Source organism: Papilio xuthus, unplaced genomic scaffold (genome assembly GCF_000836235.2).
Source record: "Papilio xuthus unplaced genomic scaffold, Pxut_1.1 DF827756.1, whole genome shotgun sequence".
Classification (NCBI taxonomy): Eukaryota; Metazoa; Arthropoda; class Insecta; order Lepidoptera; family Papilionidae; genus Papilio; species Papilio xuthus.
The window spans coordinates 3,861,541-3,876,523 of record NW_013530893.1 but is presented as its reverse complement, the minus strand read 5'-3'; the positions used below and the strand labels follow the sequence as shown (position 1 = coordinate 3,876,523).

Genomic DNA, 14,983 nt, shown 5'->3' with positions numbered 1-14,983 from the left:
GATACAAAAAAAATGTTTCTTGTTAATTCTATTATAATTGAAATTATTTGGTCACTCGCGACTCCGTCCGTGCGGTTTAAAAAACTTAATTAGTAGCCTATATGTTCTTCCAGACTATCTACATTTATGCCGAATTTCATCGATAATAATGCAGCCGTTTTAGAGATATCTACAAACATACGTCCAAACATTCGCATTTATAATATTAGTAAGATTTATATACCATAGATTTTGTTCATTAAGTTATTACTAGTAAGAATTAAGCTTGAATAATATTTCTTTTATTTGTTACTCCGGTTTTATACCATTGCGAAAATAAAGCGAATGCTTTTACCAGAACTTGTTATAATTATAAATGCACATATAATATGTATGTCTTGATATATGAGTCTGCATTAAAATGTATGTCGTTTTCTTATTTAAAAGTAAATTGTATCAAAAGTTAACGATTTCATTTTACTTTCTTTACATAATTGAATATGGATATACTTGCTTATTTAATCGTACAAAGTCTTTTATATTTTATCGTTATTATTATTATTACGAAATACAAGAGTAACAGATTTATTTTATGCTATTAATTTTAAATTTAAAATAAAATTATGTACTGGTCAGCAAATAAAGGCTTATCTTATCTTATCTATTTTAATTGTTATTTGTCCCACTAACAGAAGGATTGTACTATTCTGGAAGTGACAGATGTTCCATACGAAATCTTTCTTAAATGAATAAGAGGTGTCAGGCTTTTCGATTTATAAATTAACTAGCTGACAACCGCGAGTCCGTCCGCGTGGAACAAAAAAAAACTTAATTAGTTCCCGGCAATTATTCGAATTTTTCTCACCTTTCAAACCTTCCCTAGGCCTCAATAAGCATTCCAAGACCAAGATAAGATAAATCCGTTCAGCCGTTGTCGAGTTTTAGCGAGACTAACAAACAGCAATTGATTTTTATATTATATATACTTACTTATTTTTATATAAAACTCTTAATTATAAATCTTAAATAAAATCAAATTGAACTAAAGTTATAAAATAATAGTATTGAAAACAAATCAAATATAAAAATTAAACGTGAACTAGATTGAAAGTATCAAGAATGTTTTTATCTAGTTCTGAACGCATCCGTGCCGTAGCCTGTCCTACGTAAGTAGTACCATTGATCCGTGAACGAGTACACACATACAAGAAACATCAACACATACATATATGTGAATGAACCCAAAAAATCTAACATACATTAAACTGATCGTGTTAACGTGAAATTATTTCGTCGGTGCCAGTTTAATCGGACCGCCTTTGGGTTCACTTTTCTTGTCCGGACGGTAGTGGGGTGATACGCTTAAAACAGTCCGACTTATACACCGTAGCCACAGTTTGTACTAAGCTTTCTGGGGTTGTAGACAAGATGAGAGGTTTACTCGCCCTATTTCTGGTCGCGACTGCGCAGGCTATGCCTGCCTTCGACCAAGATGCGAAAGAACAAGGACTGATGACCAGCGTTATGGGAGTTGTTAAGGAGTGTGTTGAAAACGACGTATCTTTATGCTTAAAGGTACTTCGTAGTGTCTAGTGTTGTGTAGTGAAGTGTTCGTGTATTGTTACTAAGTTTATCTTTTGGTTGCAGGAGAAGGCTTTGAAATACGTTGAATCGCTGTCGACTGCTAGAGAGATGGATTTGGCTGATGGAGTAACACTTCTTGGTACTGGATCTCCGAGGTCTGCGAGGGCGTTTGAACCTCTGTCTGATGAACCTCAAGCGAGGGAAGCTCAAGTGGAATCAAGACTATTGGATTCAGCTGCTGACTTCTTGGAGAATCATGTGATACAGTTCAAACTACCGTCATCAGCTGTCGAAGGCATGAAGCGATCTTTGGAAGAGGGTGAGTTTTGTAACAGAACATGCATAATTAACTTTTAAACGCAATAATACAAAATTAAATCAAATCTACTTAAGTAATTTTGCAATATAAAGTTCTAAATAGATCTAAATTGATTTATTAAAATGTTTGAAATAAAAACTAATAAATAAAACTCATAATCAGTACGAAACTAGATTATATAAATCCTTATTCTTGACATTCATATGACGTCTAAAAAGAAGTAAAAAAAAAATCAATAGGTTTTTTGCACCAACTTCATAAACAATTAATAAATTCAGTCAGTAACAAAATGACATATCTAAAAATGTTAAATATATCAAAAATCTCATTTATTGAAACGTATCCAAGTACTTTCGTTTTCCATAAACTATTACATAAGTTACGAAACATAAAAGGAAAAAAAAATAATGAAATAAGAGACAAATAAAATAAACAACAAAGTAGGTCGGTAAACAGTTGAGAGAATGAAAGAAATGCTAACTTATTCACGGTCTGCATTTCAATGTTAACCAAATAAAAGATAACGCTAATAGTTTTTATTTTTTATCGTAGTTTACACATATTAACAATGCATTTTTAATTTAGTCGGATATTATCTGAATACACATTAATTAAAAAAAAATATTAAAAAATAAACTTAAATATGTATACGTAAATTTACATCATTATTTGTGTTTCTACAAAGTTCATTGACCTTTAGATAAATTGACACATATTTTTATCTAAGTAACTTAGTCAAAATAGCAACTAATTTATAAGGATAATTAAATCTATAATTTCTCCTATTTAATTGCTAATCTGACATTAACTTCCGTCATTTAACTAGCGTTTGTTTTATAAATAATTTAAATCTTATTTCGATGTTATTCTTTGGATGGATTGAAGAATATATCGATGTTTGTTATAAACTCCAGAAAAAAATGAATAACGATAAAATTTGGAACAACAGAACAGAAATGAAGGGTCGCATAAACTGATTAGTAACTTAAATCTTCGTTTTTTATTTTTAAACTTAATTCTGATGAAATCTCCTGCGATTGATATGAAAAATGTCTCTGAAATTTGCGCATTTAACATCCGAAACAACTTTTACTTTTCAACGATCGATTTCCGTTTAATTGATCTTAATATTCTCCTTTCTGTTAAATAACAATTTTAGTCACTTTCTCCCGCATAAAGGATCTGACTTTCACTGTGTCACTGCCCGCTATATTACCGTAAGCCAGTTTACATGGCCGTAAATGTGAACGAATATTATTATGTCGAATACATATATTAAAATATTTATATGAGACTAATCGTTGGTTTCTGAGACCAAAACTTACTAATATTATAAATGCAAATGTTAGGATAGATGGATTTTTAATAGAAATCTCCAGATTAACTGCATGGATCTCGCTGAATATAACTGAACATAGTCTGGATAGGTTACTAAAGTTTTTTTTTATCAAGCGCAAACGAAATCGAAGGCCACAGCTTGTTCATGTAAAAATCATATTGTTATCTGTTTTGTTCGAGATAATAAGATGTTTTTTTTTGGCTTCAGAAACCAACGATTAAAAAGGTTACTTGGAATAATGTTTATATTATTTTACATAAGCAATTGTTATATTTAATATTAAAAAAAGTTAATTTATATTATATAAATTTATCTCATTAAACAGCTTCAAAGTATTCCGAAAACATAAGTTTTATCTTAAACGTGTAATCTAATTACGATATAAGATCTATTAAAAATCTACATCAAGACTAGACTAAATGTATACATCCATTATTAATAATGCGTACAAAACAATAGGAATAATATTGACCCAATTTTTTTGCAACTTAGTATATTCGTATGCCTAACAGGTGTGTTATACGTGATCACACGTTAGTAAACACACTGGGTCAGGAAAGTGGAACTCAAAGTGGAATTCCTATAACGGCCATTAGACTTGTTCCGTAGTCGGAATCCTTGTATTCCGAGCTTTCAAACCAGTTACCTTAAGCAAGTCATCGTGAAATCTTACCACGATGCGGAAAGAAAGTTGTTTTACCATTGATGGTCAATTATGATACATCACTGCGTACCATTCAATCATTCAATCGATCAATCATTCAATATAGAATGTCATAACTGTCATTCAGTTATTGATATTAAGAAATCTTTTAATACTTCTATTTAATTAATCGATAGTTATAAAAGAACTTGCCGTCGAACGCGCCTTCGTGCGGAATTAAAAAAATAATAAGTAGCCTATGTGCTTTTCCAGACTATGTTTTATATATATTTCAAATTTCATCAAGATCCATTGAGCCGTTCTGGAGATTTCTAACATCCATCCATCCATTTAAACTATATCTCTCTCGCATTTATAATATTAGTAGGTTAGGTATGGTTAGATTTATATGATTACAATGTAACTCAAACGCGAAATACAAGTGGCTTGTAAACAGTATTTTCGAGTTAATTTTAAACTACTATAAATTACTTGATGTTGACAGCAACTCCGTCAGCCTTGAATTAAAAAATAATCGTGTCTATGTATAATTTGAAAAATAAAAAGGATTCTATCCCAAGGGAAACTTAAATTTTTCCACAATAAAATATAGTATATACGATATTCCAGGCTCTAAATTACTTAACGAAAATAAGGTGTTTTAAAAATTTTAAACTGTAAAATTCAATTAAGAATTAAAAAATAATATAACAGAACTCTACAATTATTATTTTCCATTCCAGCTCGTGGCAAAAAGAAGAAGCTGAAGCAACTCATCCCACTCTTGGCGATCGCTAAACTGAAGATCATGGCTCTCATTCCTCTGTTCTTGGCTATCATCGCCTTCGCCGCTGTTAAGGCTGTCCTCCTCGCCAAGATCTCTCTTCTAGTCGCCGGTATCATTGCATTGAAGAAACTTCTAGCAAGTAAACACCATGAAACTAGTTACGAGGTTGTCGCACATCCACATCACGAAGAGCACTTCGCAAGCAGTGGACATGGTTGGGGACGGTCTATCGATGATGCTCAAAACTTGGCGTACTCCGGACATATTAAATCAGATTAAGCGGAGCCTTAATGACAGTTACATAAGCGATATCGATAATCAACAAATTAAAATGACAGAGAAGTGACAAAAGTTGTCTCTTTTCTGGATAGCATTTTCAAATCAGATTAGACTTACGGTCTTATCTGATAAAAACTTTGAACATACATTTTGTCACGCTGATTATTTAAGAGCTAATGTAATTTTTGTCTACAGCCTTAGAAGAGTCATAGTGTTTTATGTTAATATTAAGAAATATTTATTTGATTATTTATTCAATTGAATGATTAAGAATAAGACGTGTTGTTGTTTTCATAAATTTGTTCTGAATTTGTATGGTCTTGTATGTACTATATTAGTATTTTATAACCCAATACGGTATCCGTATTCGTGTGATTTGTTTTAAACAAATCGTTTTATTTATATATATATATATATATTTATTAATTTTTATTCTAGTCCTATATTCTCATTATATGTAACTAATAGAATATTATTTCTATCCACCTAAATAATACTAAGTATTATAAGTATTGAATATTTTGTAAATATATTTTAGTTTAACTCTTTTCCAATATTTTATCTATCTATAAATATTATTCTTTAATATTTTTTTTCCTATAATATTCTTTGTCTATATTTCAATATATTTGTCATTATGTAAGCATGTTTTAGTATATCTTTACAGATACAAGTTATATATAACTATATTATGTTATATATTGCTTCTTTGGTATACATATAATATATACTTGTTTTCAATGCACGCACGTTTGTTATAAATATTGTTTTCTAACACTTGTTCAACGCACATTTTATTTTCCCACAATAAGATTCGTACAAATAAAGAACTGAAAAATATTACGTGTTATTATTAGAACCTTTAGAAAATCAATAAAAAATTGTAAAATCTTTTCTTGTTCTCCCAGTGCCTATTCAATCTTGAAGTTTGGCCGCTAACTTGGAATATATTTTTCAAGGCGAAACAGTTCCCCCGCTGACCTAATCCCCGTATTCCCTAATATTGCGTAGCCACGACTTCTTCCTATATTCAGCGCATCTCTTCCCTTCTTTCATCCAATCTTGCCCATCATTATCAGCTGAAGTAACTTATACCTGTCATTCCAATTTACGCTTTTTGACGGTTTACATGAATTTTCGGCTCATAGCCACGCGAAGCACCGTCTCGTTTCTGGCTTTCTGCGTCTAGCTAATCCGGGGCATATAATAAGTGTATATCGATAATCAGATTGGTTAAAAGTTTAACCAATATTAACCAACGTAAACTTATGTGGGATGTTGCTTAAAACAATTGTTCTAGTCAGAGTTGTTCTTAAGTCTATGTGTAGTGCTTCGCTGTTTCGGCGAATCCATGTGGCCCCTTGGCCTATTGCCACCTAATGATAAAAAAAATTACATCTTTAAACATTAAATACAAACTGATAACAAAAAAATACATTATATTATGTATAACATACAGATAGAAAAGGTTTTTTTTCTAGATTTAAAGTAAACCAAAAAATGTATAACTTAAATAAATATTATACGGCATTTAACAATTTATAAAAACAGAATACATCCCACAGTCAAATAATTTAAACGATTTCCTAGCTATTAATTTCGTGAATTAATTAATTTTAAGCTAGTTGTCCAAAAAAAAAAAATGATATTTTCATACTACAAATTGCTTTTGTAAAAATCTTGTCGAATTAAAATAATTGCGCAAGTACTGCTAGTTCGTCTACTAGTCGATAGATGGCACTGTTATACATTTTAAATACAATCTTTAAAATGGTTTCTTGCAAGATGCAATACTTATAGCTTTATGAAGCTTAAATTATTAAAAAAAACTACGATGTAAAATAATAATATAATTATTACTTGATTTAATTTTAATTTTTCGGTCAATACGCTCATTATGAATAATATTTATGATCACAGATAAAAAATTATATTATATTTCCTTTACTTTTCATGCTTCATATAGTTTTTTATTTTATGATATAAAAACACTCATATTATGCTATTTTTTCGAATATATTATTTGCGAACGTGAGTAAGAATCACATTAAAACCAAACGTGAAAGTTTAAGGAAGCTATAAATCTGAAGTGACGTAATAATAACGCGACTACGACCTAAATATTTCACGGATGAGATGAATAAAACAACTTTCATCCTTACTTCATTTGTTATTTAAAATTGCAAATTATGTCAGAACAAAACACGATGTTTTTTTATTTATTTTGGTTTATACAACACATCTTAATCATATTTTGTAGTAAGAAGAACAAACATAATTAAACCAAATCAAGTTTTTATTTTTCTTTTTTATGTAATCGCATAATATTTTTTTGTGCTTTTTGTTTAAAATATATAATATTTGTTCGCGCATACATATGTGTAAAATGCCACTATCGGCGAGGACCTATAATTGGCTATATATTTACTAACTATTGTTATACTTAATTTGTAAAAAAAGGCTTTGTTGAATGGAGGTTTTTTGAAGGTATTCAAACTATCCATCCATCCATCTAAACATCCGTATTTATAATATTAGTAAGATATAAAACGAATATAAAACGTTTGTAAAAAGGTTTGTTTATACTGTTACAGTATTAATTACTTAGTACGGCAGTTGACATCGAAATTCGATTAAGGATGTGTTAATAATATAACTAGTATGACAACTTTTCTAAAATAACTTATACAAAATATTTAGGTTCATAACTTTCTTCTAATATTATATTACCGGTTGTATAGTTATGTTCGCGGTTCCCACCTAAATATTTTATCAATGAGTAGACATTGTGTAACTGATTCCGGTTACACCCATCGTAAACGTGAAATACAAACAAAGAAAGTCGTGTCGCAAGGCGTAAATATGTCATGTCCTCTATTTGATTTCAATATATAATATATTAGTCTTTATTTATTTAGGTAATTTAAGTAAAATATTATTTAAATTGTGGTCATGATTAATATAATTCTAAGTTTAAATGAGTAAAATTTGATTTTTTAAATTAATATTGAAAATTGAAATTATAGTTTATTTTCTTGTATGAAACTCTACTGCAAAAAAGGTTAATAACATATATGTATATCAATATTGCGGTTGGGTAATTCAATAATTATTAATACATAATTTTACAGATGTGAAAATTACAAATGTCGAGTGATTTTGTAGACACTCCCGTTTATGTCTTTTATTTGACGTGACATCAAACTATAGAAAATCTACACCAAAATATTCATAACGTCAACAACATTTGTAAAGTACAATGACAAATGTCTTACAAATTTTGTCATATGATTTTGATGACGTTACAAAATTGCATATCGAAAAAAAATTGTTATAGACCCTCGGAGATTGCGTGTGTTGACTGGACTAACTTGGTACTGCCTATACGATACTTATGGGTACATGTATAAGGGTTATCCCTTATTATAATATCCAAAAGGTACTATTGGGTACTTTTGTAAATACACGCGGCGTCACTTCGTTTAACATTAATAGTATTAATCATGCAAATTACATAAAATTATATCAAGATATTTAAATTTTAATCATTACATGATAAGTGAAATTCACTTTCAAGTTTTATCACAGAATAGCAATTTAACTTCCGTTGAGAAAACATTTAACTTAAGGAAACGAATGAAGTAAACATTAGACAACGAGGATTGACTACGATAGCCATTTTATATAACTTAAGCACTATTACGTGTAGTCATAGAGACTAGAATGTCATCATAGACTTTGATACATGATTTTGTACTAACTTAGCGTGTTGGCAAAATTTTCTCTCAATACTTAAACATTCAACTAGTGCCTGTAGGCGTATATTTTTGTCCTTACAGCCAAGTTCATATGTAGAAAATGTAGCTACACGACAATCGATTATGGACCTAAATATGTTGTGTGTAAAGTTTAATTTTCTTTGTGTTTTTTATTCTTTGGATGTCGCATTGAATATGTATACTGGGCAAATGCACTCTCACCGATTCAGATGTGATTGTCTGAACGTCAATAGAACCTTTTTGTTTTGTATAAAGAGAGTTGAGTCTAAAGTGTGATGTCTGAGAATCTTTTGAACTGTATTATTAATTATATGTGAACTGTTACTCAAACTTATGAACTACGGGGTAAAAGTTCCCAAACATATTGATGTTTATATACAAACACCACCTCTGAACATTTTATGTATTACCTTAAGTTTTGGTCAAATATTTGACGAATCGAATATAATTTTAATATTTTCAAAGCACGTAAAGTTATCTTCTCTTTTCGACTGAAGTAAAAGACATTGTTCAAAATTAAAATTAAAATCATGACAACAATATGCAAATACTGAATCCCATTCAAAGAATTCAAAAAAACAAGAGTTTACTTTATTTTTTTTTTATTTTGCTAATCGTAAACCATCTTTCTAATATTATAAATCTGAATGTTTAGATGGATGAATGGATGGATGTATGTTTAAAGGTATCTCCGGCATTGCTGCATGGATCGAGCTGAAATTTGGTATAGATGTAGAACATAGTATGAAAGAACACATAGGCATATGTTAAGTTTCTTTTAATTCCGAGCGGACGGAGTCATGGGCGACAGCAAGTTTAATAAATCAATGCTGAAGACTTTCATTTAGTACTTATAATAATAATTATTAAATTAAATCTCGTTAATTAACTTTGAGGACTATAACATAAGATAATAAAATTTCCATGAGTGTACCAACAATATAAATTAGTAAATTAATTACTCATGCAATTTCACATTGTATACATTATGCTAACTTAAGTTATAATCACATAAAGTCTAAGTGAAATTTGAAGAAAAAATACATACAATTTTTTGTAAAAAGAAATTACATAATTCAACTGTTTATATTCAGCATTGTTCATATTTTGTTTCTACTAAACTTTCGCCTAAATGCTACGCGTTTAAATAGGCTGTATAATTTTTACCGCATACAAATGGCATTTATTACACCCAAGGATCGACACATCGATTTTTAATGGGAAAATTATCAATGACTTTCGAAAGTTCGATGCAACGTAAATGTCTTACTTGTTCAAAAAAACATGAATGAACCAACGTAATTTCAAACTGAAATCACTCGCAGAACAAGTTTTTCGGATGATGATTATAGAATTTTTATTTTGCATAATTACATATCTGTCGTTAAGTTTTAAATGTCATTAAAATTATGTCAAAAGATTAAAAAATATTAAATTAATAAATAAAAATAAAATTCCTAAGTTAATTTTTTTTAGGAAACCTAACCCTTAGAAAAAAATATAGTTGACAATTTACATTATTACTACTTGATTTCCAAAAAATAAAAAAGACAATAATACAAAAAAGTGAATCAGATTTAGTTGCACAGAGTATCACATGTGTACTCAGGTTCTAAGATGTAGGTTAAATATATCTATCTAGCAATTTAAAATAAAACAAGTGAAATTGCTGCTTAACTTTGTGACATAAACGTCAACTCACCATAAGAAATTAAGTGAAAAGTAACTTAACATAAACTTAAAAATAGAAAAGTGAAAATGCGCACAATCTAACCCTGCAATGTGATGATAACATACTTATTCTAATATACCATTAAAAATAGCGGTGTAATGTTAATTTGTTTAATGTGCGCGAGATTCGTGTGCTTTGTGTTTCGTCATAGCCGCACACATCTGCCAGTACGTGACATATGGAAGCTTGAGGAGGGGGGCACAAAATAAAACTCTCCGCCTTACAAGGTTCTATGACAATTGAACATTGGACATCGTGGAAGATGAAGGCGTTCGTGATATTATGTTTGGTGGCTACCGCCGTTGCCATGCCAACGGCCAAAGAAGATGGTGTCATGGAGAGGTTCATCTCTACTCTAAGAGATTGCGTGGAAACCGACACGATGCTGTGCCTTAAGGTGTGTGAAGTGAAGTGTTGTGAAGTGACAGAGGATAGTGATAAGTGACATCATTTAGTTCGGGAATATTAAGCCTTTTTAGACGATAGAGAAAATGAATTAAGTTAACATCAAGTTACTTAAAAGTTATTGCAAAGAAATACCTTGTAATTTAACCGTAAAGTGTTAAATAATTAAATTAAGGATTATTCCTATAAAAATTTAAGAAGCTTTAAGCTAAGTTACATTCTTGAATTCATATGTTTTAATCCCAATTAAGTAATAATTAAAAAAAATAGAAAATCTTAAATGGGATAAAACGGTAATCCAGATCTAGTTGTATTCTTTTATCACATATTTTCTCTCATAGCAATTATAAATGTCTAGCCTAAGACGTGTTAGTTCTCATGATTAAACGAGAAAGCTTGGGTTTAAAAGACAATGACTTAATGCAAAAAAACAAATTGCAGTCAATTATCAAGCGTCTGAATAACGTCTAAATACTCATCGATCACTATACTTAACTAGTTAGCTTTTAATATTAGCCGTACAGTAACTTGAACTTTTAAGAAAACATTTTTTTTTGTTTTACAGGAGAAGGCAATGAAATTCACAGACAATCTTGCGGTGGCAAAGGACTTGAATTTAGTTGAAGGTGTAACCTTCGCAAGGACTGGCAGCCCAAGATCTGCGCGTAGCTATGAACCTTTGGACACAGATCCTAAAGCCAGGGAGATGCAAGTCGAAGAAAGGATAATGGATAACGTAGCCGATTTCTTAGAAAATCACGCTCTACAATTAAGAATGCCGAAATCTTTCATCGAAGATAACTCTGTCGAAGAGGAAGGTGAGAAATATTTTTAATAGAAATTCGAAATTACCAGTCACATATTAATTAAAGAAAAAAGTTTAATTTACAACTAACATATTTTTGTAATAAATTACGAAAATATTGTTCAATTTGAATAGTCTAAATTAATTTGTGCTTTAACTTTTTTTTTTACTTTTACCTTTGCTTAATTTAATAAAGCCTATAAAAACTTCTGTAAACTTAACATCGGTGATTTCAAAATATGTACCAAATGTCTCGTAAATAAGTCTTACAGTTTTTCTTTAAATGTTATTATTACTTATGCTTCTGATTATGTTATATGTATAGTTATAAATTGAACGTTATCAAGTCTAATCTTAACGCAATATTACTTGAGTTTCATTCGGATAATAACGTTCGACTAATTTCTTATACGCTTATTTTAACAGTAAAAGATCTCAACAGATAAAAAATTAACATAATTGTGCGGTGTTTCTAATATACTTAGTGGGTTACTGTACGTGGGTACCGTTAGTATTTTTTTTAAACCTTATATCTAAAAAACTATCAAAATGTTAAAAATAATTTTTGATCTTTTAAGTTACTTTTAAATTATTTCTGTTAACTTACATACTTACATATGCCACACATTATGACGGTTAATTTATAGTCAAACCAAGCATTTTCTTATAATATTACTTGCTTAGTGGGATTTTTATTCAATAAAGTACATACGTTATATAATATATTAACTCAAAGTATAAAAACGTAGATAGAGCGAATTTAAAGCTGTTTATCAACCTTAGTTTCGTGACTAAACGTAGTTTAAAATTTTAACAATTAAATAAAGATTAATATTTATCAGTGTGCTAATTTGTCAACATATTTAATTGCATTACAATTCAACACATTTACTAAGAAGCTACTTGCATAGAATACATATGTACATAAAACATATAAAGTGTGTCCGGAGATCTAACCTTAGTGCTATTAGATTTAGTGGAGGAAGGATTGCATAACAATTGGAATGGCCTTTCTGTTCGTTCTCTCCTACGCATCTGCAATTGCGGGTTCCTATGAACGGCAGTTACCTCCCTATTTCGGTGATTTCAGGCGGTCGACAGCTCGTTTGCCACCTTATAAAAAAATAGTGTAATAATATTTGAGTCCATTTTCGAAAAGTTATTTTTAATATATTGTAAATTCCATCAAAAGGCCTCCGGGGGGTTTTTTAGATTGAGAGCAGACATAAGATGGTGATTTTAATGATATTCTTATTTCCAGGTCGTGGCAAGAAGAAGAAGAAGCTGAAGAAACTCCTTCCCATCTTAGCTCTGATTAAACTGAAGCTCGCTGCCTTAGTGCCCCTATTCCTTGGTATCATTGCCTTCGCTGTGTTCAAGGCTTACCTCCTCGGCAAGATAGCTTTCATCGCTGCTGCTTTTGGAGCTTTGAAGAAGCTTTTAGAATCGAAGAAGAATAGTGGCTGGTCTGAACCACCTCATGAAGAACATGGATGGGAAAGTAGCGGCGGTTGGGGAAGATCCCAAGATGCTCAAAACTTAGCATATGCAGCCCACGCTAAGCAATCATAGATTACAATCTAAGTTATTTATTTATTTATTCGTGTAATCTAAGTCTTGAAACGTTTTTTTTATCACGTATTTCAATTTTATTTCTTCTTTTAACCACCGTTTATGACACGTTTAGTTTGTGTGTATGAAAGATGATTGTATGAATTTTACTGTACAGTATTTTACATCATTTTTTTATGTATGTATATTTTTTTGTCTAAGTCCATGACTGATTTTACTTTAGTTTATGTATATATATAATTATGGTATATATGTAGTATATTTTTTATTTACAAAATGCTCTTTTTATAGGAGATATTGAGTAATACTGGTTGTTTTTACCAAATATTTATTTTTTAAGTTTTATGTTCCAAAGATATGATTTCTTTAAGTTTTTTTTTCTCATATAACAACGATAGAAGTATGCGTGCATTGGAAACGAGTCAAATATTTATTACCGATTTTAATATATTTATCATATGAATGTAATTTATATAACATATTAAATTGCAATAGATTTATATAAGAGAAATAAATTGTTTATACAAGAATTTAAGAAATTATTTCTATCCTCAAAACGCTATTTAAAAGAAACTCCCATTGGAAAGTATGTAAAAGTGTTTCAAGTTATTGGCATGTTTCCAATATCAGTTGTCCTACCAAAGGTCATTGACATCCTTGAATATGTGATGAACTTTCCTTATATATCAGTGTCAAGCATATAACTTTGACATTCCAACAGAAGGTAAATAAAAATCATGCTGTATATGAAACATCTTTCTCATTTTAAATGCGAATGTTTACATAGATGGATGTTTGTTTAAATATATCTCCAGAACGGCTACATGGTGATCGCTAAAATTCGGCATAGATATAGAACATATTCTGGAAGAACACATAGCCTACTAATTAATTGTTTGTTTAATTCCGCACGGACGGATTCGCGGTTGACATCTAGAGTTTTAATTATATTAGAAAATTCTTAATGAATATTTTATGCCGATTGTATTGTAATTATGTGGCATCGGGAAAGCTGTATATTATAAATTAATTTGAATTCATTTAAAATAACTGTTTTTTTTAATAAAATTAGCTTAATATTAACTGCTTCTGAGATAAAAAAAACGACAAAACAAAGTCTATAGAAGCTAATATAAAAAAAGAACTAAATATTTCTAGACTTTATTTTGATCTTTAATTGTAAACATCATATTTGAAAAAGGTTCTTTTTTCTTAAGCAGTATTAGATGCTTAACTGTGAGAAAATGTGTACACAAAAAGATTGAATGTTTGTCGAAAGTTATGTGCGCTTAGTACTCGGTACATCAAACATTAACCTGTTGATAGCTTCGTAAACAGAAAATTATTTTAACAATAGGTAACTCAGCAAAGTTTCACAGGTCACACGAGTACAAGTAACTTTCACTCTTAAGCTGAAAGAAAGTAGGTCTATAGTGGCATACGCAGTGAGATGATATAAGCAGATGTGTTACGGTGTGTACAAAAAAAACTTTCATTTTCATGTTAAAGAATTTTCGAGCCTTACACAATCCGCTTATGACCGGACAGTTTCCTAAATGTTAATATCGCGCGTAACTACATCCGTGTGGAATTAAAAAAGTTAGTAGCCAATGTGCTCTTCCAGACTAACTAACATAAATTAATTCTGAAGTTACATGGTGTTAAACATATTTAAATTAATTTAAAGTTATTAAAAACATTGGTACGATTTATTCCTCTAGTAGCGTTATTTAATTACGTTCCTTCTATCTTTCAAGCAG

The 14,983-nt window shown here is 30.0% G+C and overlaps 2 protein-coding genes across 2 annotated transcripts; both read left to right on the top strand.

Moving 5' to 3' along the window:
* The first annotated feature begins 1,405 nt into the window (after positions 1-1,405).
* Osi9 (osiris 9) lies at positions 1,406-5,730 on the top strand. Its single transcript, NM_001312397.1, is given in 3 exon segments — positions 1,406-1,554; positions 1,627-1,882; positions 4,608-5,730. Coding segments are annotated over 3 exon segments (726 nt in total). The 5' UTR covers positions 1,406-1,407; the 3' UTR covers positions 4,931-5,730.
* A 4,945-nt stretch (positions 5,731-10,675) lies between these two features.
* On the top strand, positions 10,676-13,753 carry LOC106116251 (uncharacterized). The gene is given in 3 exon segments (NM_001312414.1): positions 10,676-10,838; positions 11,412-11,664; positions 12,913-13,753. Coding segments are annotated over 3 exon segments (699 nt in total). The 5' UTR covers positions 10,676-10,703; the 3' UTR covers positions 13,224-13,753.
* Positions 13,754-14,983: the final 1,230 nt, after the last annotated feature.